This window comes from Natrix helvetica (genome assembly GCF_964273705.1).
Source record: "Natrix helvetica genome assembly, chromosome: 10".
Lineage (NCBI taxonomy): Eukaryota > Metazoa > Chordata > Lepidosauria > Squamata > Natricidae > Natrix > Natrix helvetica.
The window spans coordinates 1,744,080-1,766,552 of NC_138561.1; the positions used below are offsets into that span (position 1 = coordinate 1,744,080).

Consider the following 22,473-nt stretch of genomic DNA (forward strand, 5'->3'; position numbering starts at 1 on the left):
CATGCCAGACCTGGCAATTGTTGATAAGAAAGACAAAAAAGTCTGGACAGTGGATCTGGCAATACCTGGAGAGAGCAGAAGAGAAGGATACCTGGAGAAGATGGCATAATAGAAAGATCTGCAAATAGAAAGGAATGTTAGTACCAGTAGTCATAGGCGCCTTGGTTGCAATCCCGAAACAACTGGCACACAATTTGAACACCATCAGCATTGACAAATTCACCATCAGTGAATTGCAAAATGTGGCTTTATTCAGAACAGCTCAGATCCTGTGACGATACCTCTAACACCATAAAACATCCACAGCTCACTTTCTCAGCTCCTTGGGAAGGACCCAATAGGTTGGGGGGAAGAGAGTCAATTGTTAAGCATGCTCTGAAATGGCAAATATACTAAAAATAGAGTTAAAGTCTTAGCTTTTTAATAAAGGTGATGTTAGCATTTTACCATGACCACCATGCTTCCTTTTGAAGTTCAGGAAACCTAATTTCTTGTTATCCAAAGGGGTTTCTTAAAAAAAAAAAAAACAATCTAGTCTTTTCAACAATTACACAATAGGCAGCATCTCCCGGAAGGCATGGCATACACAGGCAAAATATAAACTCAGTTGGGAATGAGTAACATAACTCAAATTTGTCTCTTGTGGAATGTTATCTAGAGTCAATATTTTCTATTGTTTAATTCTCAGGTTTAATTACCAGTAATGTATTTTATTATTTCATTTGTTGCTTTCGAATGCATCACATATATCAAATGTATGTATTATTTGTTTCTGTACCATTACACAAAAGTTATATATGTTATATATTATACCCTGTATAATCTACCCGCTTTCCCCACAAATATTCCTTATTTTGCCTGAATTTCTTGGTGGTTTGTATTTTCAGGTGAGCAAAAAAACGTCTTTGCAAAAGTAAATGTGGCATTTCTCTGAAATTCGGGGAATACCATCGACTCCTTCTGAGTGTCAGGCCTGCAGTTATATTCCTTTTTAGGATCTTTGGCCTGCCACACACTCTATTATTTTCCTATACTGTTTCATTAGTGTAGTAATTGGGAGGGGGAATAGAAAGGAGTAGAATTGTGGAATGTGCTGTTGTCATTCTTTTCTAGAAGCCCAAGGTCATCTTTTGTCTCCGCACCTCTGCACCTGACCGGAACCAGCTGGGTGGAGATGCCAGCGTGGCCGAAGAAGATTGGACCATGTGATGGATTTATGGGTGTGGGGATAAGATCATGAACTTTCAACTGGGTGGAATCCCAGGAAGCTTTTAGATTTGGGATTCCACAGATGTGCCAACATGTCTGTCTTATTAAATTGGAACTTCAAGGATAGCTCTGCCTTGGACTCTGATTTAATTCTGCATGATATTTGGAACGCTGAAACTGAGTTTCTAGGCAACATCACAAACTGGATATTCTAATGTAATCTAGGCAATTAATACTGGAGCCATGTACTATTCAGAAAGATAAACCAACTGGCTCAGCAATATCAAATGCGAGTTCCAGAGATCTATCACAAACATGGACCTTCAGAGGGGCAATGTCATACCTTATTTATTTGTTTATAATTTAATAATTGCATTTGTAGCTTCCATGGGGACAATCCTGAGCCTCAGTAGCTGCGTCAAGCCTTTCAATTAGATAAACTGCTAAGAACCGACTCTGCATTCTGCAAATGTAGCCACACATTTGGGGGGGGGTGTATGTGCCCATCTCTCTCTGCTGGCATTCTGAAAGACCATGAAAACCGGATAGGCCTTGGAGAGGGCAGATAGGACTCCCCCGGCTGTGATGTTCTCTATTTGGATCTTGTCATTATTTTGCATTGCCTTGGTTCTAATTGACTGCACGTCCTTCTTTTTATGTTGTACTTTACTCTGAGTTGGAAGCAGCACTAAGCCAGCTGCAATTTGCTGAGGGTGCAGAAGGCCTCGTCTCCTAGCAACCGAGGCAACAGCCAAAATCCTTGGATTATCTGGGAGTGGTTCGGAGAACTTCCTGGGGGGGGGTGATACAAATGCAGGTGGCAGAGAGTCATGGGAAGGGGCTTTGCCCTTGGCTGGCATTGAGGCTCCCTGCCAGGGGCCCTTGGGTTTCCTCTTGCAACGCCCCCCGCAATGCACGGCCTGCTTCCCTCGCCCACAGACCCAGTCCTTCCACACAAGGCTGTTGTCTACACGTGGGGGGGGGGGGCTGAGGGGGTCGGGGAGTGCAGCTCTCTGGGCTTTGAGCCCAAGCCTGCTGCCTTAATCCAATTTGCCCTCTCTGTTCTGAGCTAATTGATCCCCTGCCCGGCTGGCTTCCCAGATCCCTTGCTTCGCTCCTTTCGAGGAGCAGCAGGAGGAGGAAGACAGCCATCTTACCTGCCTGCCTTGGCTTCTTTCTTTGGGCTGGGAAAGGGGGCAGGTGCCTCCCGTCGGCTTTCCTCCGGGTAAGTGTGGCCAGAGCCTGCCTGGAGCCCCCACCCCGATCCTGGAAATCCCCCCTTCCCAGGTCCCCAGGGCTCATCCTCGGCCCTCCAGGAAGCCGGGAACTTGGACTTCCAAGCAACCCCCCTCCCTCCCGGGGCTCAGCCCCATCACCGGCTGAAGCATCAGCAGCCCCCAGCACTGCTTCCTCCAGAGCAAAGAATGGGCAGCTTTAGGGGGGCAGCTCTTGCCTCTGGACATGGGGAGAAGAGAGAGAAATGTTGCCCCCAACGGCACTTTTAAAGTGGGGGGAGAGGGCTGGGAACTTGCTGCCCACCTGCAGGTGATGAGCTGGTGGAAGACTTTGGTGACCTCCTGAAGAGGACCACGGATCCTTGCGCAGGCAGATGGGAGGCTGCTTCTCCGCTTGAGGATATGGGGGTCTTTAGCCATCATGAGAGTGGAGCCTGTCTCTCGGCTGGATAATAGTTTTTCTGACACCCCCCCAATCACGCCCTCCCTGCACCTGTCAGTGTGTATGTGCTATTTGTGCATGTTGTGGCTGTCTGACTGTTCCTGCAATCCCACCCACCCATCCCCGTAGGCATCCCAACCTCCCCAGCAAATGCTCTCCAGCTGCCATCTGAATGCATCCAATGATGGGATCCCACCTGCTTCTGCTGTCAAAGGGCTTAGCTGAACAGATTTTGGTTGGAATCTGCCTCTCGGTGGATTCCATGGCGAGTCCATTATTCGGTGCCATGGGTGGCAGAGGACCTCTGGACCTTTTTCTGAGAGACTTTCTTTCCAGATGTTAAGCCAGGTTCCCTGTCATCTCTTCTCTTGGGATCTTTTGGTGCTGCTGTTTTAGTTTTTAAGGGTTAATTTCACTGGGGTTTTAACTTTTTTAGGTATTGTAACTTATTTATTTATTCTTACCTCCTCTGTACGCTATATAATACTTTTGTACGTCGCCCCGAGTCCCTGTGGGGAGAGGGGGCGACTAATAAGTTCAAGTAATAATAATAATAATAATAATAATAATAATAATAATAATAATAATAATAATAATAATAATAATAATAATAATAATAATAATAATAATAATAATAATCTTTTGGTGCTGCTGTTGCCCCCAATTGGCGAAAGAGCCAGTGGTAGCATGGAGGGTGTGAAAATGCCAGCTGCGGCTGGATCTTTGGTGGTGCAAAGGAGTCCAGAACATTTTAGTCTGGGGCTGGTCGAACTGGAACAAAACGCAGTTGGTTCTCCATTGACGGGTGTTACCTCCTGATGGGCTCCCCAGAGCAGACCCTGCCCTCTGGCAGTTGACCCAGGTCTGCTTCCTTGGGGTTTTCCATCCCCATGAAAGAGGCCAGAAGCCTCAACCATCTCCCAGATGGGCCCTTGGCCCTCAGGTCTGTCCACAGAACTTAAAAGCCTTAGCCACGGCCCAAGAGAGTTTTCCTGAGGACTTCACTGGGAATTGCTTTGCGCTACTTAGGAACTGGGGCGATCTGGCTGGATCTACAATGCGATGTTTGCATCTGCTGCTTCTGCTTTGGGTTTGAGCTTCCCTGGACCAGCAATTCCCTGGCCATCAGAATCCTTCTAGATCGTTTTTCTATTTTGGGGACAATTCAGAAAGATCTACGCCAGCGCAGCTTCACCAGTCAAGGTGCCATGCATAAAAAGCAGATGGAACTTCCATTGCTGCATTGTGGCTGCCCCCATGACTTCTTGGACCATTCCTGCCATCGCCCAGAGCCTCAGGTCATGATCTTACAGCAATTGCCCTAGAAGTATAACAGACGCCCGCCACCACGTGGCAATGCCTAAGGGGCAAAAGGCCCAACTGGCCTCCAAGGACCCTCCAGACAGAGGCAACTTTGAGGAATATGGTGGGCGGATTCCAAGTGAGGCTGGGATAGAAAACTGGAGCCAAATGATCTCTGGCAGGTGGAGCAAGGCTTGCCAGCCGCTTAAGCAAAGGCAGCCCATGGGGTCTTCACGGAGCCTCTGCAGGTCCTGGTCCAGAAAGGGCAGGTGGGTTTATTAGAAATGGCAGAGCATGGGTCCATCACTGTGGCTGCTCCTTCTAGGAGGCTGTAAGAGGGATGCAGAAAGGCCTGGCATAGGTGGCCCTCTCTGAACCAAGGCAACCAGTGGTCTCTCCTCCAACATGCTCCCCCCTGGGGTTTCTTTCCCAGTCGCTTCTTGATCTCAGAGCTTCTCTCGCTCACCCAATTTCTCAGTCTCTCCTGGATCAACGCCGCACCCTGCCCTCCATTCAGCCTTCGGCCAGTGCCAGGATGTTTGACTGGATTGAGAAGGTGGTACCCCAGCCTCCTGTGAAGATCCATGTCTCTGTGGTGGGAGAGAAAGATGCACCAGCGGAACAGAGCGCAGCTGTGGACAGGCCAGAACCTGCCAAGAAGGTGAGTGGCTGCCCCGAAGTAGCCATTAGTTCTGTTACCTGCACAGAACGCCAGTGCCAGGTGAGGGCACGCAAAAGCCCATCGCTTCTCCAATTTTCCCCAAGGAAAAGTGGACTCACCGCGGGGGGAAGAACACTTGGGTCATTCTGTGTCGTGGTCCAAAGCTTCACTGGCCACTTGGTTGCTGGTGGCTAAACAGGCTGTGGCAGGGTGGCTGCATTCACCTAACATGCTCTGCTAAAGCGAATGTGCCATATAGGGGCTTAGTGGGATAGACTGCAGCACACATGATGGCAAAACAGCTGCTGGGATCCCGTGATGCATAGAAGTGCCAGACTCAGTTTTGCTTTATTCGTTGTATTCTGAGATAGGTAGCCAGCAGATGAGCCCATTGGGTGTGGAGAGAACCTCCGTCAGCCTGCCCAGGAGCGAAAGAAGTTCAATAGACAACCAAAGGAAACTGAGTCACATATGCGCACACATTAACAGAGCAAACAATCCAACGGTGCTTCCAGAATCTCAACTTTGCTTCTTAGCACAAAGAGGCTTTGGAACTGGGAAAGAGGTTGGGTGAAGAACGGAGCTGGATGGGACCTACTGATCATCAGGATCTCCAGGACTGGGTCTCCTCCTCAAAGCCAGTGGGCACACGTTAAAGGCCACCCTGGTGTCTGCCACTCTTTCTTCAGTTGTTCCTGAACCCCCATCAGCCTTTCTTGTTGCTTCAGCTTGTTTTTGTAACTTAAACAGTCACAAAATGCAGTCAACAGAAGGAATAACCTTGAGGAACGGGAGGCACTAAGAAAAGCAGTTAGACAAAAGTTATAAGAAATGTGAGTCTGGGCCAGAAACACAACTGAAAAAAATATCTCATATGAGACACCCCCTCCCCTCTAGTTCTTATGAAGATAAAGAGGGTGGGGGGAGATTTGCAAGATTTTGTTACTGTGACCTTATAATAAAAATAGTCTCTGCACGTATGACTCTGGTTTCCTGGTCTCCTCTGCCTTGAAGGGCTGGGCCCGATTGGCCTCCCTCCCTCCAGGGCTGGTGTTCCTAGGAAGCCCGGCAGAATTCTCTCAAGAACCGTGAGACTGGCAGGGACAGAGCCAGGGACTCCTGCCTGGCTGGTCCATGTTCCACTGCTTGATGTTTCATGCAATTCATTCTTTTCCTAAAGCTGCCAGAAGGAGATTGCTGCAATCCAGCAGAAGGTAATTCAGCTCCCCATCAAAGCTTGGGGGGGGGGGGAAGGTGCCCAGGCTGTGCCAGGTGCCGCCCTCAACATCCCGGGGCAGTCCTTGCCCTCTGCCAGTCACACAGGATGTGCTTTGCCCTGTCCCGCTAGGGAAGAGTCACCCTTGATTCCTGGGATACTCCTTTCCCTCCTTTCCCTCCTTTCGGTCTCCCCCTCCCCAGTTAGGGAGCAATATTTACGTATTCACAAGTTGTCTGGTGGGCCCTTTCACCCTGATATTATTTCAGCATCTTTTACATTTTTTGAAAGGGTGATTGCAAAATCCTTGTACCACGGAGTTGTGTATTTCACCTACAAAAATCTTCAGAGCTACAAAAATATTCTGTCTCTTAATCTTTCTTCTTCAGACAGGGAGGAAGATGGAAGGGACTGGCAACTCCTGATGCTCACATCTCGGCAGTGACGTGCGGTGAAGTTTATGGCTGGTGAGGCTGGTGACGTCATCAGGAAGGCGGGGAATGGGACCACGTGTGCTGGAGGCTGAGGCTGCCTCATCCACCAGCACACGTGATCCCATTCCCCGCCTTCCTGAGCGTGCTCCGCCAGCTCGCGCTCCGCAGTCCCCAACAGCAGTTGCTTTTCAGTGCTTTTCTGAGCGTCTGGTGTTTAGGACATCCAGCTATCTACCTAAACGCCAGACGCACAGAAAAGCACTGAAAAGCACTTCGCCTCCAAGGCACTTTGTCTTGATGACGTCGCCGCAGCGGCTGGGCGTGGCCAGACCTCCAGAGCGGCGCCGAGGCGGTCCGGGTGGACGAAAGAGCGAGCGAGCGAGCGAGCGATGGAGGATCAGGCAGCCTGATCCTCGGTTGCTCGCCCGCCGGACTGCCTCGGCGCCACTCTGGCTACCTCCGTCCGTCCTGGGAGCTGCAGCGACATCATCAAGACGAAGTCCAGCGGAGGCAGAAATGTTGCCGGTGCTCCCGGACTTCGTCTTGATGACAAAGCCACGAAAGCGACTGGGGAATGACGAGAACCTTCCTGCCTCTGCTGGACTTCGCGCGCTCCTCGCGACTGCAATATACGTCCAGAAGCGGCTTTTGTGGCTAATGGGGTTTGGGCTTCCAGCCCAACAGCCCCTGTCACTTCTGGACGTCTATTGCAGTTGCGAGGAGCGCGCAAAGTACAGCGGAGGCAGGAAGGTTATTGGCGCTTCCGAGAACCCTCCTGCCTCCGCCGGTTGCCCAGCTGGCACCGCTCCGCGCGCGCAAATCCTCCTCCCTCCTCTTCCTCTTCACTCCCCAAAAGCTCTTCTCCTTACCGGAGCTTAGCGGGAACCATGTAAAAGGGATGGGAGGAAATATATATTATAATTTATTATTATATATTATATATTATTTCATGATGAGAGGTGAGGCTCTGCCACCCCTGCCTCCCCTGACCACACATCCCTGCATCTCGGTCACCTTGCAACAAACACACTCTAGGCAGGGATGTCCCTGAAGGCCATTCGGAAGTTCAGTTGGCCAAACGAGGCCATTCAAGTTAGGGCAGCCTCTTGATGCAAGACGCCTAGCTATCCCTTCACTAGGGGATCAGTTTCAGCATTTGCTTAGTCAACATCTTTAAAATCATATTAAAGTCATGTTTTTTAAAAGTCGGTGTTGTAATTAGGATTAGGTAATAGCTGAAGAGACATAAAAGGCTCTGTGTCAGTTGCACATTGCACAGTATCTGCTCTTTCTACCATCATTTTCAGGCAAAAATATAGCAGAATGAACTGTCATAGTGGAGGAGCCGTGGACTGAAATAGTCGCTCGCACTCAAAACCTCAGAATCTGCTTTGGATGAGGCCAGATCCTGGCCCTCCTTTGGGGGGGGGCAGAAGGGGGGGAGGAAGGAAGCATCGGGTTTTGTGAGCATTCCCTCCATCCCCATTTTCGGATATGGCTTCCTGGTCTGCTCTCAGTGACACATGGGAAGCTAGTTAAGACCACTTTACAAGGCCTTGGTGAGGCCACACTTGGAATATACGGCATTCAGTTCTGGTCGCTACGATGTAGAAAAGATGTGGAGACTCTAGAAAGAGTGCAGAGAAGAGCAACAAAGAGGATAAGGGGACTGGAGGATAAAACATATGAAGAACGGTTGCAGGAACTGGGTATGTCTAGCTTAAGAGAAAGAAGGACTAGGGGAGACATGATAGCAGTCTTCCAATATCTCAGGGGTTGCCACAAAGAAGAGGGAGTCAAGCTATTCTCCAAGGCACCTGAGGGCAGGACAAGAAGCAATGGGTGGAAACTAATCAAGGAGAGAAGCAACTTAGATCTGAGGAGAAATTTCCTGTCAGTTAGAACAATTAATCAGTGGAACAGAAGTTGCCTCCAGAAGTTGTGAATGCCCCAACACTGGAAGTCTTTAAGAAGATGTTGGATAGCCATCTGTCTGGAACGGTATAGGGTTTCCTGCCTAGGCACAGGGTTGGACTAGAAGACCTCCAAGGTCCCTTCCAACTTTATTCTATTGTATGTATGTATGTATGTATGTATGTATGTATGTATGTATGTATGTATGTATGTATGTATGTGTGTGTCTGTCTATCTATCATCTATCTATCTATCTATCTATCTATCTATCTATCTATCTATCTATCATCTATCTATCTATCATCTATCTATCTATCTATCTATCTATCTATCTATCTATCATCTATCTATCTATCTATCTATCTATCTATCTATCTATCTATCTATCTATCTATCTATCTATCTATCTATCTATCTATCATCTAAATTAATCAGTGGAACAGCTTGCCTCCAGAAGTTGTGAATGCCCCAACACTGGGAGCCTTTAAGAAGATGTTGGAGAGCCATTTGTCTGAAACGGTATAGGGTTTCCTGCCTAGGCAGGGGGTTGGACTAGAAGACCTCCAAGGTCCCTTCCAACTCTGCTATTGTATTGTATTGTATAGAAAGGGCCCCAGCATTATTTCCCCTGTGCATTGAGAGAAAACTGAGGGGCCATTAAGGTAGTCCTCAATTTATGACCATCTGAAATTACGTCAGCCTTGGAAAAAGCAGCTTACAGCCGGCCTTTAAAAGTTATGATCATTGTGCAACTGCTGCAGTGGCAAGTTCACAATTTGGGCCCCTGGCAACCAACTCTCAGGCACATGATGGTGATTTGCAACCTTCCCAGCCGGCTTCCCACAAGCCAAGCCAATGGGGAAATCCTGATTTGCTTAACAACTGCATGATTCACTTAATGACCACCATGATACAAAGCATTTTAAAGTTGGGTCTGCTCATGTGATGACTCACTTAACAACCATATCATTTAGAGACTGAAATTGTAGTCAGAAGTTGAAACGACCAGTAGAAGAAACTTTTTGAGAGAACCATTCTGTTACACTGGATACCAGTGAGAGACGGTGCTTACGGAGTGGGTGGTGAGATGGACTAAAGTGGCAGATGCCCAGGAGGGAGGGGGCACACTCCAAGCGGAGTGTGTGTGTGTGTGTGTGTGTGTGTGTGAAGAAACAGTACAGCCGAGAGGTGGATTATGGGAAGAGGAAGAGATTTAGGATAGTCACTCTGGAAGCTCTCAGGGTACATCCGTTGGGGTGAAAGTAATACGGGTTTAGTCTGGCAAGAGTCTGTCTCATGGTGTGAATAAAAATAAAGACTTAACATAGATTAAGGTTGTTCTACGTTGTTGTGGGCTGGGCCTCACAGTACTACCTCCTTCTTCTGTTTTTGCACTTTACTCTGCATAAAACATTTACTCTTCCTGGATGAAGCCCCGAGGCTGTATCAGCCCCTTCTCAGAGGCAGCCCAGGGGCCCTGCTTCTCCCAGGGTTGATGATCCCCGGTCCCAGGAGCTCCTGCCAGTGTGGCCCAAGGAAAGGGTGCTGGGTGTCCCCTGGTGAAAGCCAGCTAGGAGAAAGAGTGGGTGCTACTGAAAACAGCAGTAGAAGTTAGATTGGGGAGGGGGGGAGGGAGCAGATGGCTTTGAAGAAATGGCTTCTCCCCAAGGCAGGAGAAAGGTTCACAACTCCAGGCTCCCTGCTGCCCTCTCAGCAAAGAACGGCTGACACCCCAAAGATCCACCAGCTTTTCTTTCCTCTCCATACAGCGTCCATCTCAGAAGACGGCCTGGGCACCGTGGACCCGTGGCTGCCAAGGGAAAGGTACCGGCTGCTTCCTTCTCAGGGCTCCCCAGTGGCGAAGGAGGCCACCCTTTTCCCCAGAGGGCCTCTTGGACCATCCGCGGGGATTGTGTGGATGGCTGCCCAAGGTGGCTCTGGGTGCATTTTGCTGGCTGAAATCCATTATGTAGGGCAAAAAGGGGGAAGAAAAGCCTGTGCCAGCTGTGCCTTCTGAGAGCCCCAAAGCCAGAGGTTTTATTAGAAGGAAGGGCCGAGGTAAGAAGGTCCCAGGGAGGAATTCTGGGGTGGCTGGGGCACACGATCCAAATGGAGCTGCAGTTTTCCCTGTTGCTTTAGAGCAGTTCTGGCCAAACGACCTCAGTGGCCTGCTGCTCCGTTGTCCTTGGTGCTTCCACGCCAGCTTCCTCCCGCTTCCTCCCAGGGCCGGCCAGGGGCTTCTCTTCTGGCTCTGCCAGAGGCTGCAGAAGACCATCCCACAGCTGCCGGGGAGCTCCCAGGGCCCGGAGGCAAAGACCCTGGAGGCCAGCATTGATGTTCCAGAAGAGGTGAGGCAGGACGTGCCGGTTGCCGTCTTTGTATTCCTCTCTGGAGGTTGAATTCCTGGCGGGAATCCTGGTGCCGGTGGTAATGAGGACTCTCTTTTATCTGTACTCAGACGGAAGTCCAAAGCTTCCATGAAGAAGAGGAGGAATTAGGTAAATGTCATCCTTTCTTGGAAGAAGCCTTCACGGGCTTCTAGAGCTCTTGGCTGCATTTCCCTGCATGGGGCCATCAGGCGCCTTTCTCCTTTTCAGCCATGACGGTCCTTGAGTCAGAAGAGGAGTCTGAACTGCAATCTAGCAGTGACAGCATCACCCCAGATCACAAGTACGTGCCCCCCGGGCTCCGAGCTTCCTCTGGGCTTGGATTATAAAAGGGAGAAACCTTTCAAGTTGGACCTACGTGCTGCTCTTCTTTCTGAATCAAATGCAGCTCCACAGGCCCCTGGGAAGTCCGTGGTGGGTTGGAGCCCACCCACCCATGTCTAACGTGGCAGCCGCAGGAGAGGGCAGGGGTGGGGTGGGGATGGTGGGGGTGGGGTTGGATCACTTTTGTGGATCACAGCCCCGGACCCTGAGCCCGGACCCCTGGGGGAGCTGCCTCAGTTCTTAACCTGGGCTCTTTGATCTTTCCAGCGATGGGGGGAAAATATTTACTTGGCTGATGGAAGGATTTGAAAAATTAATGCCCCAGCCAGAGAGCAAGAGAAAAGCCGAGGTGAGTGCGAGGGGTGCAAAGGCATCACCTAATTCAGGGGTGTCCAAACTTGGGAACTTTAAGACTTGTGGACTTCAACTTCCAGAATTCCCCAGCCAGCATGGCTGGCTGGGGAATTCTGGGAGTTGAAGTCCACAAGTCTTAAAGTTCCCAAGTTTGGACACCCCTGACCTAATTTATCCAGCCAGGGAATCAAGAACTCTTGGGTGCATTCAAGCAAAATCCATAGGAATAGAAAAATCACATCTGTGTAAATCTATGTCCCACAAGCCTTGATTATGACAATGCCCAATGATAATTTTTGAGCAATTTCTCCACCTGGGTGTTTAAAGGCTTTGCAGAAGTCGGTGGCCCCGGTTCAGCCACAACCCCGGTTCAGTCAAACTTTGACGCATCAGGAGAAAGTTGTCACCAGGAAGCATCCCGCTTGCTTCTGCCAGCTCCCAGCGGCCTTTCCATGCGGTGTGTCTTGTCCTTTGGCCACACTTATACACACGACCAATCTAGATCACAGAGGGGGGTGGAGAATTGTTGCCGTAGTGTATCTTGTAGAAGGGCTGGGTGGGTTTTTCATGTTTGGATTTCCATGGCCAGCGCTCCCTCTTTCTAATCACACAGAAAGTTGAGCCGATGCAACTTCTGTGCTTTGGGAAGCTTAAGAACCCGCATTAAATAGGACTGGCATCATTTTAATGTGTGTCACTGGTCAATGGATTTCAGAGCAATTGAGGTTTAGTTGTTGCACCTTTGCTATACTCTCCTCGGAGCCCTTGGACCCCAGGTGTGTGGGACCACGGTGGCTCTTCCTGCTCTTGGGGGATCTGAGACAGCCTGTGATTTGGATGCTCATTTTATTCTTCTGTCTTTCTGCACCAGGAAAAGAGCCCAGGAAGAGCTGCTGAAGAAAGCGGTGAGTAACTAACCAACGGACCCTCTGAGATTGAAGGGGTGGGTGGGTGGGCAATCCTTAAACCCTGATGGGACACAACACTGATGTATTTATCCTGGTTGGGATGTGGATGAGCCCTGGCTTTATATTCTTTCCATGGACATCCCTGAATGGTGTCAGGAACAAGCTTCTCTTGCTGTTGGCCATTTAAGACCTGCAAGGAATAATGGATGGAAGCTGAACAAGGAGAGATCCAAGTAGAAATAAGGAGAATTTTTCTGACAGTGAGAACAATCAGCCAATGGAACAGAAGTTGCCTTTGGAAGTTGTGGGAGCTTTATCACTGGAGGCCTTCAAGAAGAGACAGGACTACCATCTGTCAGAAATGGCGTAGGGTCTCCTGCTTGGGCGTAGGGTTGGACTAGATGACCCTTCCAACTCTCTTAATCTGTTAATTCCATTAACTCACACTTCTCACAACTGCTAAGCAGAGAACCATGAATGCAGCATCTGAACAATCAAGAAAAAGTGGCACCAACAGGCATCCAGGCCTTGATATCAGGAAGGTTTGAGGTTCCAGAGTCAGGGAGGGGACTGCAACGGAAAACCCAAATCTCTCTCCTGGTTGTCTGGGGAAATGAGAAAATCTGCCCTGGAAGCTCACAGAGGTTCTCCGTCCCTTAAGCCTCCTTTGAACTGCACATTAGTCCTTGGGATAAGTTCTACTTTCAGGTGTCCTTGAGAAGGAAAGTCAGGCCAGTTTTTCTTTTTCTATTTAGAAAAAAATAATTTATTTTATTTTTAAAGTAGATGTTAATTGTGTTGGTTTTACAACTGTCTTTTGTGTGTTGCCTCTTTAACCAATGAAAGCCATCCTGGATGTTTACAATGGAATTTTAACACGAAAAGATTCCGATGGCTTGGTGGTCCCACAGCCCCAACCTCAATTCCTCCTGTCTGTAAATCATCCTCAGCTGACTTGAAAGGGAGCGGCCGAGTGACATCGCAGAGTGAACCCCTCCCAGGCAGTCCCCCCAGCTCCACTGGAGCCTCATCTGACAAGCAGTCCTACCTCAGCCTTCCTCTCTTTCCCCAGAGACCTGGAGGCAACGGGGCCCAAAGGTAGGGGAGCAGGGCTTGGCTTAACTGGGGTTTGGAGGAGTGAGTCTGCCAAGCGCCAATTGGGGTACCTGCCAGGCGAGAAGCAACTTTTGGTGACAAAGGAGCAGTCAAGAGCGGCCAGGCTCCCTGGGGAGGACCAAGCGCCTGAGGACACGTCTTAGCGAGTCCCCAGTGATTGAGCGGAGGAGGGAGACAAGAGCTGGGAATCTTGCCAGGCTGCCCCACACAGCCTCCTGTCAGGAAGGCCTCCTAGGGAGAACCTTTGACTGGGAAGAGGTTGGATGTCCTTCTAATGAGACCCTTCCTTCTCCCTCCCCAACAGCCTGTTCACGTGCTTCCTTCAGGCACTGGAGAAAATGATGCCCCAGCCTGTCACTAAAGCAATACAAGACGGGCAGGTAAGGAGGGAGACCTTCAGGGGTTATGGAGTTGGGACAATTGCAAGCAGAGCCATCAGCTGGCTTAGCCTGTGCCAGCCAAGAGAGAAGCTAGCACGTTCTTTTAACAGCAACTTAATGAGAGACAGTCCACTTCTCTAAGGAAGCAAGGAGTGAAAAGTATCCACTGGGCTCCCCAGTCCTTGAGCATCTCTGCCTAAGAAAAATACCCATGGAGATGCCTCAGATTCCATGGATGGCAAGGAAATTGGTTCTTTCCTTTGGTCAGTGGAGTCTTGCCAACAGGTTTCCAAAAGACCTGGAGCAACGATGGCTCTCTCTGGTGGTTTTGCTTTGCAGCGAGTTGGCCTTGGGTCCCAGCAATGCCCTATCAAGCTTCAAGCAGGGGCCATGAGTGAGAACAGGTGGAATGGAGGGAAAGGAAGGAGGGGAGGGTCTTTTCAAAAATCCCAAAGCCTCTGCAAGGGCTTGCTAGATGAATCTCATTTTCAGAAAGGTTTTAGCCAGGATCAGGCTTGGTCTTCACCCAGCAACACATCAGCTCTTAGTCCAGTGTGTTGTTTACCTGCCTCATCTTCTTCTGGCTACTGGAAGGGAGGGGTGACTCCACAGGCTTCCACAGAGTGGGGATTTTCCTGCCCCAGGGAAGAAAGCGGAATGTTCTCCTGCCTTGAAGGTCCTTGCCTCTCAATCAGCTCACAAAGCTTCTTGCATGTAGCTGCAGCCACTAACTGCCTTCCTGCTTGTTTTTCTCTCCCCCCAGCAAATGAAGAGCACAGACCAGGGCCGAGGAGAAGAAAGTAAGTCCAGTGTTAGTTCTCTTTGATGCTGTTTTGTTAGGCAGCTATGACTGGCCCCCAGTTCTTGTTCCTCCAGGATGCCTGGCAGCAGCACCATCCCGTGGGGAGCCTACAGCCAGTTGCAAGAGAGGCCCCGCCAGCCGGTATCAGATAGGCAGGTGCAGCCCTGGGAGAAGGGCTGTGAATGTCACAGCTGTGCTGCAGATGTCTTGGCAATCCCTGTATAGACAATGGGACCCTGCTTCATGGAGGTGGTGGAAAGGGTAGTTTCAGTTAGATGCATCTGAATAAGGAATCCCTTGCAAGAATGGTTCCTTACCCTGGGACATTTTTAAGGCCAATGGAGCCAAGTTCCAGACAGGGGTTTACACAACACGTTAAACCACAAGTGGGGAATTACATGGACCCATCCAGTGGGGCAAACCATAGCATGAAGTGTGAACCTGCCTCTAGTTTCCCCATCTTACGATTTTCAATTCCATGCAAGGAAGAACTTTCTCTTCTGAGAGAGATCCGGCTGAAGCAGCAAGTCCCAACGTTTTCCTTCTCCCTTCAGGAAGGGAAGTTTGGGTGGGTGGGGAATCTGTCTGAGGGACCCATGCAGAAGGGCAGTGATTTCCCATTTAGTACTGGGAGATGGTCCTCTCAAAAGCCACTTTTGGGAGCAGCCAACTATGCTTTTTAAAACAAATTCAAGAGCCTTTGAGGCATTCTGTTCCTTTCTTTGGTTGCCCAGAAGAGCCCAGTTCTTTTTAGCCCCGGATCCCTTTGGCAACTGCAAGTGGAGCCAAGCCCACCTGAGGAGCAGCAGCAGGTCACTTACCTGGGAGGAAAGTGCCAGCCTCCTCGCCCTTCTTCCAGCCCAAGGAGTTCACGGTCATCTAACTTTCCTCCCTTCTCCTTTTGTTTCAGCAAGCAAAGGGGCTTAGCACCCCTGAAACAAATGGACATGGATGGCTTTGGAGATCTCTTTTCACCAAGTGAAGCCAGCCTGACTTTTGGGGGTGTACATTGAGTTAGAATCAAGAAAAACCAGAGTTCAGAGGGTTTCTTTTCCAAAATAAAATAAAGTAAACCTTATAGCAGATTTTGAATGTGAGATGCTTCTCTGGATTACAAATGTATGAAAAAGGCCACCTATGAAGAGTTGGGGACAGTGGCCTTCGAGATCATTCCTCTTCTGAAGGTCTTCTTAGTTACAGGTCACACGCAGGTTAAAACCACATTGAGGGAAAATTTAGGGACTTTGTGGCTTCAGGTCACCGAGGGTTAGTGCCTCTCCTTGAAAGTTGAGTGTTGGCTGTGCCTCAAAAGTTTATAGCAAAAACTGCTAATTTCAGGGCTTGCTTAGATAAAATTAGCTTTAATCAGTGCTTGGATCATCTTTTTTTCAAACCGTCCTATTGAATGTATCCAGACTTGGTGCTTCTGTGCTTAGAGGATTGTGCTTGCTATCAGTGTAAACTCTACTGAGTCCCTGAGTCTTAAAACAGAGCTGCCGTATACCAACAGTTATCCCTACATCTTTCCTGTGTCCCATGATCAGCTGTAGTTCTTCTGGAATATTGGAGGCTTCCATCCCACCTCTTGTCATGCCAATATTGGCTGTGTTCACAACAACACTGTAGGCTCAGTTATCAAACTGATGTTTTCTAGGGAGCATTCACTCAACCTGGTAAAATCAAAATTAACTGAATGGAATGAAATTAACTGAAAATTAAATGAAATCACTGGTAGTACCCCAAACTTAACGTCAATTTTTCTGTACCCCAAAGGCAGATTCCATAGAACTCCTATCTTGCACCACTCACTTCCCCTACCTGTCATGGATCTGTCAATATTTTTGTCTTTGGGATTAAATGAGGGAAATCAATTAGCGTGATTAGGCAAAGTAGAGGCAACTAAGAGGTTAGCAGGAAATGGGACTCAGATAACTCCAACTCTACTTCATTAGGATAATGAAAAGATTCTATGGCCACAAAACCTTATTTAAGAAGGATGTGCATTGTGGTTTACTGCCAGCACCTTCTCTATTGAAGCACTTAATCTAGTTTGTAGTCTTGGCCACCTGCAAGAGATGGAGATGAAGACTTCCGCTGTATCTTCTCCTGGAGGACCGGAATATATAGACCTAGCTGACCTTCCTTCTTATCCTAGTCTTCTGCCACAACCTTCAAAGTCCAGGAGCATCCTGACATTTGCTTGGTCTTGCCAGAGTGGGTTGCAAATCACTTCCAGGCCAGGTGAGAGCCTCTGCAGCAAGGAGCAAGATCACCTGAAGCAGCCTCAGAGCCTGCCTGGCCCAGCCACGATGGTGGGATCTCCCATCTCCTTAGACCTTGTGAGTCCCTGGAAATCTTGGTTAAGACACCCCTGGAAGTTTAGGAACACAAGTTTAGCAACACAAGGGCTATTTCAATTTAACAGGCAAAAAAAAAACACCCTTATCAGTATATTAACTGTATTTCACTTTAATTTCACATGATTAAGATACAAATCAGATGCAATCACATTGATATTTGCTCTGGCAAACCCCCAGATTTTGGGCATGCAGTCCTCAACTTCTCAGTCTTGACTCAGGTATGATCCTTTGCACGGCCCTGAAGGCAGAGAACAGAGAGCCTCCTGGTCAAGAGCCCTGGGGCTGTGCTTTTGTGAAAGTGGGTCTGTGCAAACATTTTGGGACCCTTCCCTCTTCCGTTGTTTTTCCAGGCTGCCCCACTGAGAATGAGGAAAGCCAGTGAGGAGCCTACCCTCGGAGAGAGAGAGAAGCATCACTCACTCTTTCTTCAGAGGTGGCATTCTGCTGGGGAGGATGGGAACTGGAGTGTAGGGACACATTATGAAGGTTGCCCCAAATCAGCAAGAGCCTGGCAGTGCCATTAAGGACTAACAAACTGAGCAAAACTGCAGAAGTTCCCCTGAGTGGCAGTCCCTTCAACAGAGGCACATCATGTCCAGGGTTTCCAGTTCCTGGAGAGTAGCAGAGCTTCTCCCTGAAGTGTCTACCAGACTCTCCAGTGTCTCTGCTTGTTGTGAAGCCAAGAGGCGTGTGCACGGCCTGCTTCAACTCCATAGATCAGGGGTGTCCAAACTTGGGAAGCTTAAGACTTGTGGACTTCAACTCCCGGAATCCTGGGAGTTGAAGTCCACAAGTCTTAAGCTTCCCAAGTTTGGACACCCCTGCCATAGATGATCCGAAAAGCAGGTAGAGCCAGGGAGGGGATGGACTTTCAGTTGGCATTCAGAGTCCTGGCTGTTACTTCCACCATCTGAGACCTTCCTTGCTTGGCTGCTCTTGCTCTTCTTGTAGCTTCTGCTTTTTTCACCTCTTCTGTCCCAAGACCCAATCGGGCCACCCTCAGTCAGGACTACAGCTGCAACAGGACTGGGCCATGTTTGAGTCATCTGCCTGCAGCGGGAGTTTTGGTGGATTTAAAAAAAACAACCCCAGCACTTTCCTGGACCTCATCTCCAAATCTGAGAAGAGTCTTCTCCCTCCGAAATCTGTGTCATAATAAAACGGCCAACCTTTAAGTTGCCACAGTTTTCCCAATAGCTGGGATCACATGTCACTCCAAACACGGTCAGCCCCAAAGCCAGTCAAATTTCCCTCTTGCAGCATCAGATCACGGTGCTCATCTGGACAAGTGCCAGTGCCCCTGGCAGGCTTTATCAGTGAGAGCCAGAACAGGGGAGGAGCACGTGAAGTGTTAGTATCGGTTTATAAGGCCTTGGTAAAACTACACTTGGAATACAGCATCCAGTCTTGGTCACCACAATATAAAAAAGATGTTGAGATTCTGGAAAGAGCACAGAGAAAAGCAACAAAGATGATTAGGAGACTTGATGCTAAAAGGCATAAGGAACGTTTGCGGGAATTGAATAGGCCTAGTTTAATGAAAAGAAGGACTAGGAGTGACATGATAGCAGTGTTCCAATATTTGAGGGACTCCTACAGAGACGAAGGGGTGAACCTATTTTCCAAAGCACCAGAAATCAAAACAAAAAGCAACGGACAGAAACTAATCAAGGAGAGAAGCAACCTGGAACTAAGAAATTTCCTGACAGTGAGGACAATTACTCAGTGGAATGGCTTATCTCCAGAAGTTGTGGGTGCTCCATCCCTGGAGGCTTTTAAGAAGAGACCGGACAGTCACTTGTCTGGAGTGGCATAGGGTCTCCTGCTTATGCAGATTAGAAGACCTCCGTGGTCCCTTCTAACTCTGTGATTCTGTTGGCCTTTGTATGGCTCCACCCATTTTTCCTGGAGAGCTGACTGATCATTTGGGGCATGCCAATTGATCGGATCTGCTTTCTCAGAGAACACGGCAGTCTGATTCATCCTGGGCTCCTAACTGCGGATTGGGGTTAATCCGTGCTCTTGGCCCAGTGCCCTCTGTACTGTCTTGTCAGCACAACATGCTCTACATCCTAAGATGACCCACGGGGCCTGAGTGCCAAACAACTACAGCCAACTATGGCCCTGGAAAAGGGCAATCCTGGAGCAAAACGGAGACAGCAGTTATGAACCTGGTGAAGATTTCCCATTTGGCACCAGCTTGATGCTTGGCTGGTTGTGTGCCTGTGAAATCAGCTCCAAGTTTAACTGCTTCCCATGACTCTTGCTGGGCATTGCAGGAGCATCTGCAGTCCTAGCCAGCCTTTGAGAGTCAGGAATGTTCCCCACTGGTGAGCCTGCAACAATATCTTCCTTATTTACACTGACGAAAATATTAAGGTGGAGTTGGTGTTTGAACATCTGGGCTCTTTGTTGATGCTTTTCTGGATGGAGGAGCACTACTCACGAAAGAGCAGGTTCCCTCTGCAGTGGGCACGTCCAGAATGTATGTTCTGGAAATCAAGCTTCCCAGCAACTTTCTGGATACCAGATGGCCTCAATTACCTCAGCTTACTTTTCTACTTTCTTTTTTTCAGACCGTGAACACATTTTCAAGCAAACTCTCATACTCGCTCAACATTTTTAGGTTCTGTAAATAGTCCTTTCTTTCCTAAAACTGTTTTAGAAGGCATTTCTTCCCCTGCCTCTGTAGAGCCCAACTTCACCGCTTCGCCTTGCTTTCTTTTTTTCAGCCCGTACCTTTTCCATGGAGAGGGATGCAGAAGATGATGGTGAGATCTATGTGGAAGTGAGATGCTGGTCCTACCTACCTGAGTACCCTCTGGGCTCTCCCCCCAGCCCAGGGAGGAAGCCCCATGGAGGCCAGCAGGAAAGAAGGAGGTAGACACCAAGGAACGGTCCTTTGGGACAAATAGGAGAGGATGGGAGAGCTGTGGCCACAGAAACCAAGGCCTTGCCTGGTGGGGGAGGGGGGGCTGAGGCCTGGACAGCACCTGCCTAGCAAAGGCTGACTGGGATCCCAGATTCTCCAGAGCACTTTTCCTGCGGACTCTTCTTGCTTCTTCCACTGCCCCTTCAAGGAAGGACCCAAATAGCAATAGGCAGAGCTGGACGGTTCCTTGGGAAAACCCATGTGGTTAGTGCTGAAGGTGTTGGGCTAGGAGCAGGGAGAGCCGGGTTCTAGTCCTCCTTAGTGCTAGAAGCTCCCTGGGGACTTTGGGCAGAGGGAAGAACCTTGCGGTGCAGAGGGAAGAACCGCTGCCACGGCAATGGTCAGATCAAAGGAATCTGTGGCAGAAATAGAATCGAGAAAGCACTGCAGGCTGGTCTGTCCCACATAGACAAAGTGAGGGAGGCACATTCAGCCTGGCAAGCTCTGTCATAAAAGTATCCTTAGCCTGCCTGACTTTGGCTTCCTCGTCTGGCCCACCTTGAAAGGCTGATCCTCGCTCAATCCGAGAGCCAGAGAAGGAATCACCAGATTAAAGTGTTGCAGTCAGACCAGGGAGACGTGGCTTCTATCCCCCCTGCATCCTTGGACATTTCCTGGGGACTTTGAGGGGGTCTGTCTGGACCCCACAGCCAGGGTGGTTCTGGGGTGAAGGTGCTGGGCTAGGAGCAGGGGGAGCCAGGTCCTAGTCCTCCTCAGTGCTAGAAGCTCCCTGGGTGACTTTGGGGTGGGCCTCCCTCTCAGCCCAGGGAGGACCCAGGCGGTTCCAGTCCAGGATCTGGCTCTTCCTTTGGCCCTCTCAGCCCAAGCACCTTCCCCAGAGAGCTGCCATGGGGTGAAAGAGGGACAGGGGCGCTCTGTGTGCCCTTCAGCTCTTTGTAGACAAAGGGGGTAGAATTGAAATAAAGAACCTTGCCAGGCTGAAGGTTTTGCCCATGGCAGAGTAGCAGATCCTGCATTTCCTTTGAGTTTGCTTTTATTCCCATCTCCATGTTGATCTTGTCTGAGTACCCGTGAGCCAAAGTCTCCTTGGCATTCAGAGTTAGAGGTAAGAAGACCAGCCCTTCTTCTGGAGGCCACATCATCCTTCCTCAAACAGAGGTGAAATAGGAATCCTTGACTTCAAGCAATGCTAATCCCTCCCAGGAGCTCAAACTCAAGCTCAGGTTTCTAAAAGAACAGTTTCAGGCATTTGTTGCAGTAACAGAAATTAAATACTTTCTAAACCTTTTGACTTCCCAAAAAAGAGCAGAAGGTTGCATGGTAGCTGAAAAGCCAGAGGCCTTCCCATGCATTGTGCCTGCATTTGTTTTTGAAGTCGCAAAGCACACATCAAAGGCAGCGCTTGGAAAGAGCCTCTGTGAGCGTTTCCCAGGGCTTGCAGTAATGCACGGTGCTTAGTAACCATCCGAGCCTCCTGGTGACCCGTTTTCCTTCCTAGCAACTGCTCTGCTCCTGGAGGCAGCCAGTCTTCGGTCCCCAAGCTCTACTCGGCTGCAGGCCGGGTGGACGGGGGCAAGTCCCACACAGCAACACACACACACACACATCCCACGTAAGGAGGAAAAGGACAGGCAGTTAAACCAACAGCATCTAAAACAGGGACCAAATTCTGGGCCTGAAGCTGTTGTGGATTATTGTAGCACCATCAGACAGGAGAGTCTTTTGGAAGGACGGAGCGAATCCGGAGGGTGGATGGAAGGGCGAGATGAAGTGCTCTGCCCTTGGAGGAAAGGGATCCAAAGAGGTGAGTAGCTGCTGCTTCCTTGTTGTGGGCTTGGTTTTACTTGTGATGCTGCTTCCCATTAGAAATTCAACTGGGCTCATTTGATGTCAGGCTCATGAGTCAAAGGTACTTGCTAAGTCCAGATTCTGGAAAGGTAGTGAAGGATGCCTTCAGTGGGGAAGAGGAGGAGGAGGAGGCCATTGTTTTATTTCTTATGAACAACACACATTTCGCTCTGTACACCGGGCCTTCCAATGAGTGAATTCTGCCTACTGTGGGATGGGGAAGCCCAATTTCCATCTCTTGTGAAAAGGCCCAACATACAGAGCTCCGGTTGTCTGAGGCTTTGTGGAATGTCTTTGCCCAGAGATCTCCAGAAGGAATCTCCGTCCACATCCGTGAAGTTTCACTGATAGGCAAGGCACCTGCTGGGAGCCAGAGGAGAGAGGAGACCTCGGGACCCTCCTCCTCCTCTTGGTCCATTTGGTTGGTTTGGTTTGGTTTTATTGGACTTATATGCCGCCCTTCTCCCAAAGGACTCAGGGCGCCATACAACATAAAAACACATATGACAAAAGTTACAAAAGATTAAATAAAATCCAATAACCTTCAATTGACAATTTGCATCAAATTTAGGATTAAATTAAAATTGACAATTTAAAATTAATAATTTATTCTAGAATAATTTATTCTAATTTATTATAGGCCAGGCCGGCTTGCTGAAAAAGCCAACTTTTTAGGGCGCACCGGAAG

General features: G+C 49.2%; 1 protein-coding gene across 1 annotated transcript in view; it reads left to right on the forward strand.

Annotated features, from left to right (window-relative positions):
- CNGB1 (cyclic nucleotide gated channel subunit beta 1) overlaps positions 1-22,473 on the forward strand; it is a gene marked incomplete at its 5' end in the record, with an annotated part of 65,279 nt that overhangs the window by 19,197 nt on the left and 23,609 nt on the right. The window contains 13 exons of the mRNA XM_081963094.1: positions 2,279-2,434; positions 4,667-4,849; positions 6,030-6,063; positions 10,183-10,237; positions 10,638-10,761; positions 10,872-10,911; positions 11,011-11,083; positions 11,392-11,473; positions 12,350-12,383; positions 13,337-13,484; positions 13,807-13,882; positions 14,646-14,682; positions 19,777-19,924. Coding sequence (XP_081819220.1) covers positions 2,279-2,434; positions 4,667-4,849; positions 6,030-6,063; positions 10,183-10,237; positions 10,638-10,761; positions 10,872-10,911; positions 11,011-11,083; positions 11,392-11,473; positions 12,350-12,383; positions 13,337-13,484; positions 13,807-13,882; positions 14,646-14,682; positions 19,777-19,924 — 1,190 coding nt within the window. The remainder of the gene's footprint in view (positions 1-2,278; positions 2,435-4,666; positions 4,850-6,029; positions 6,064-10,182; positions 10,238-10,637; positions 10,762-10,871; positions 10,912-11,010; positions 11,084-11,391; positions 11,474-12,349; positions 12,384-13,336; positions 13,485-13,806; positions 13,883-14,645; positions 14,683-19,776; positions 19,925-22,473) is intronic.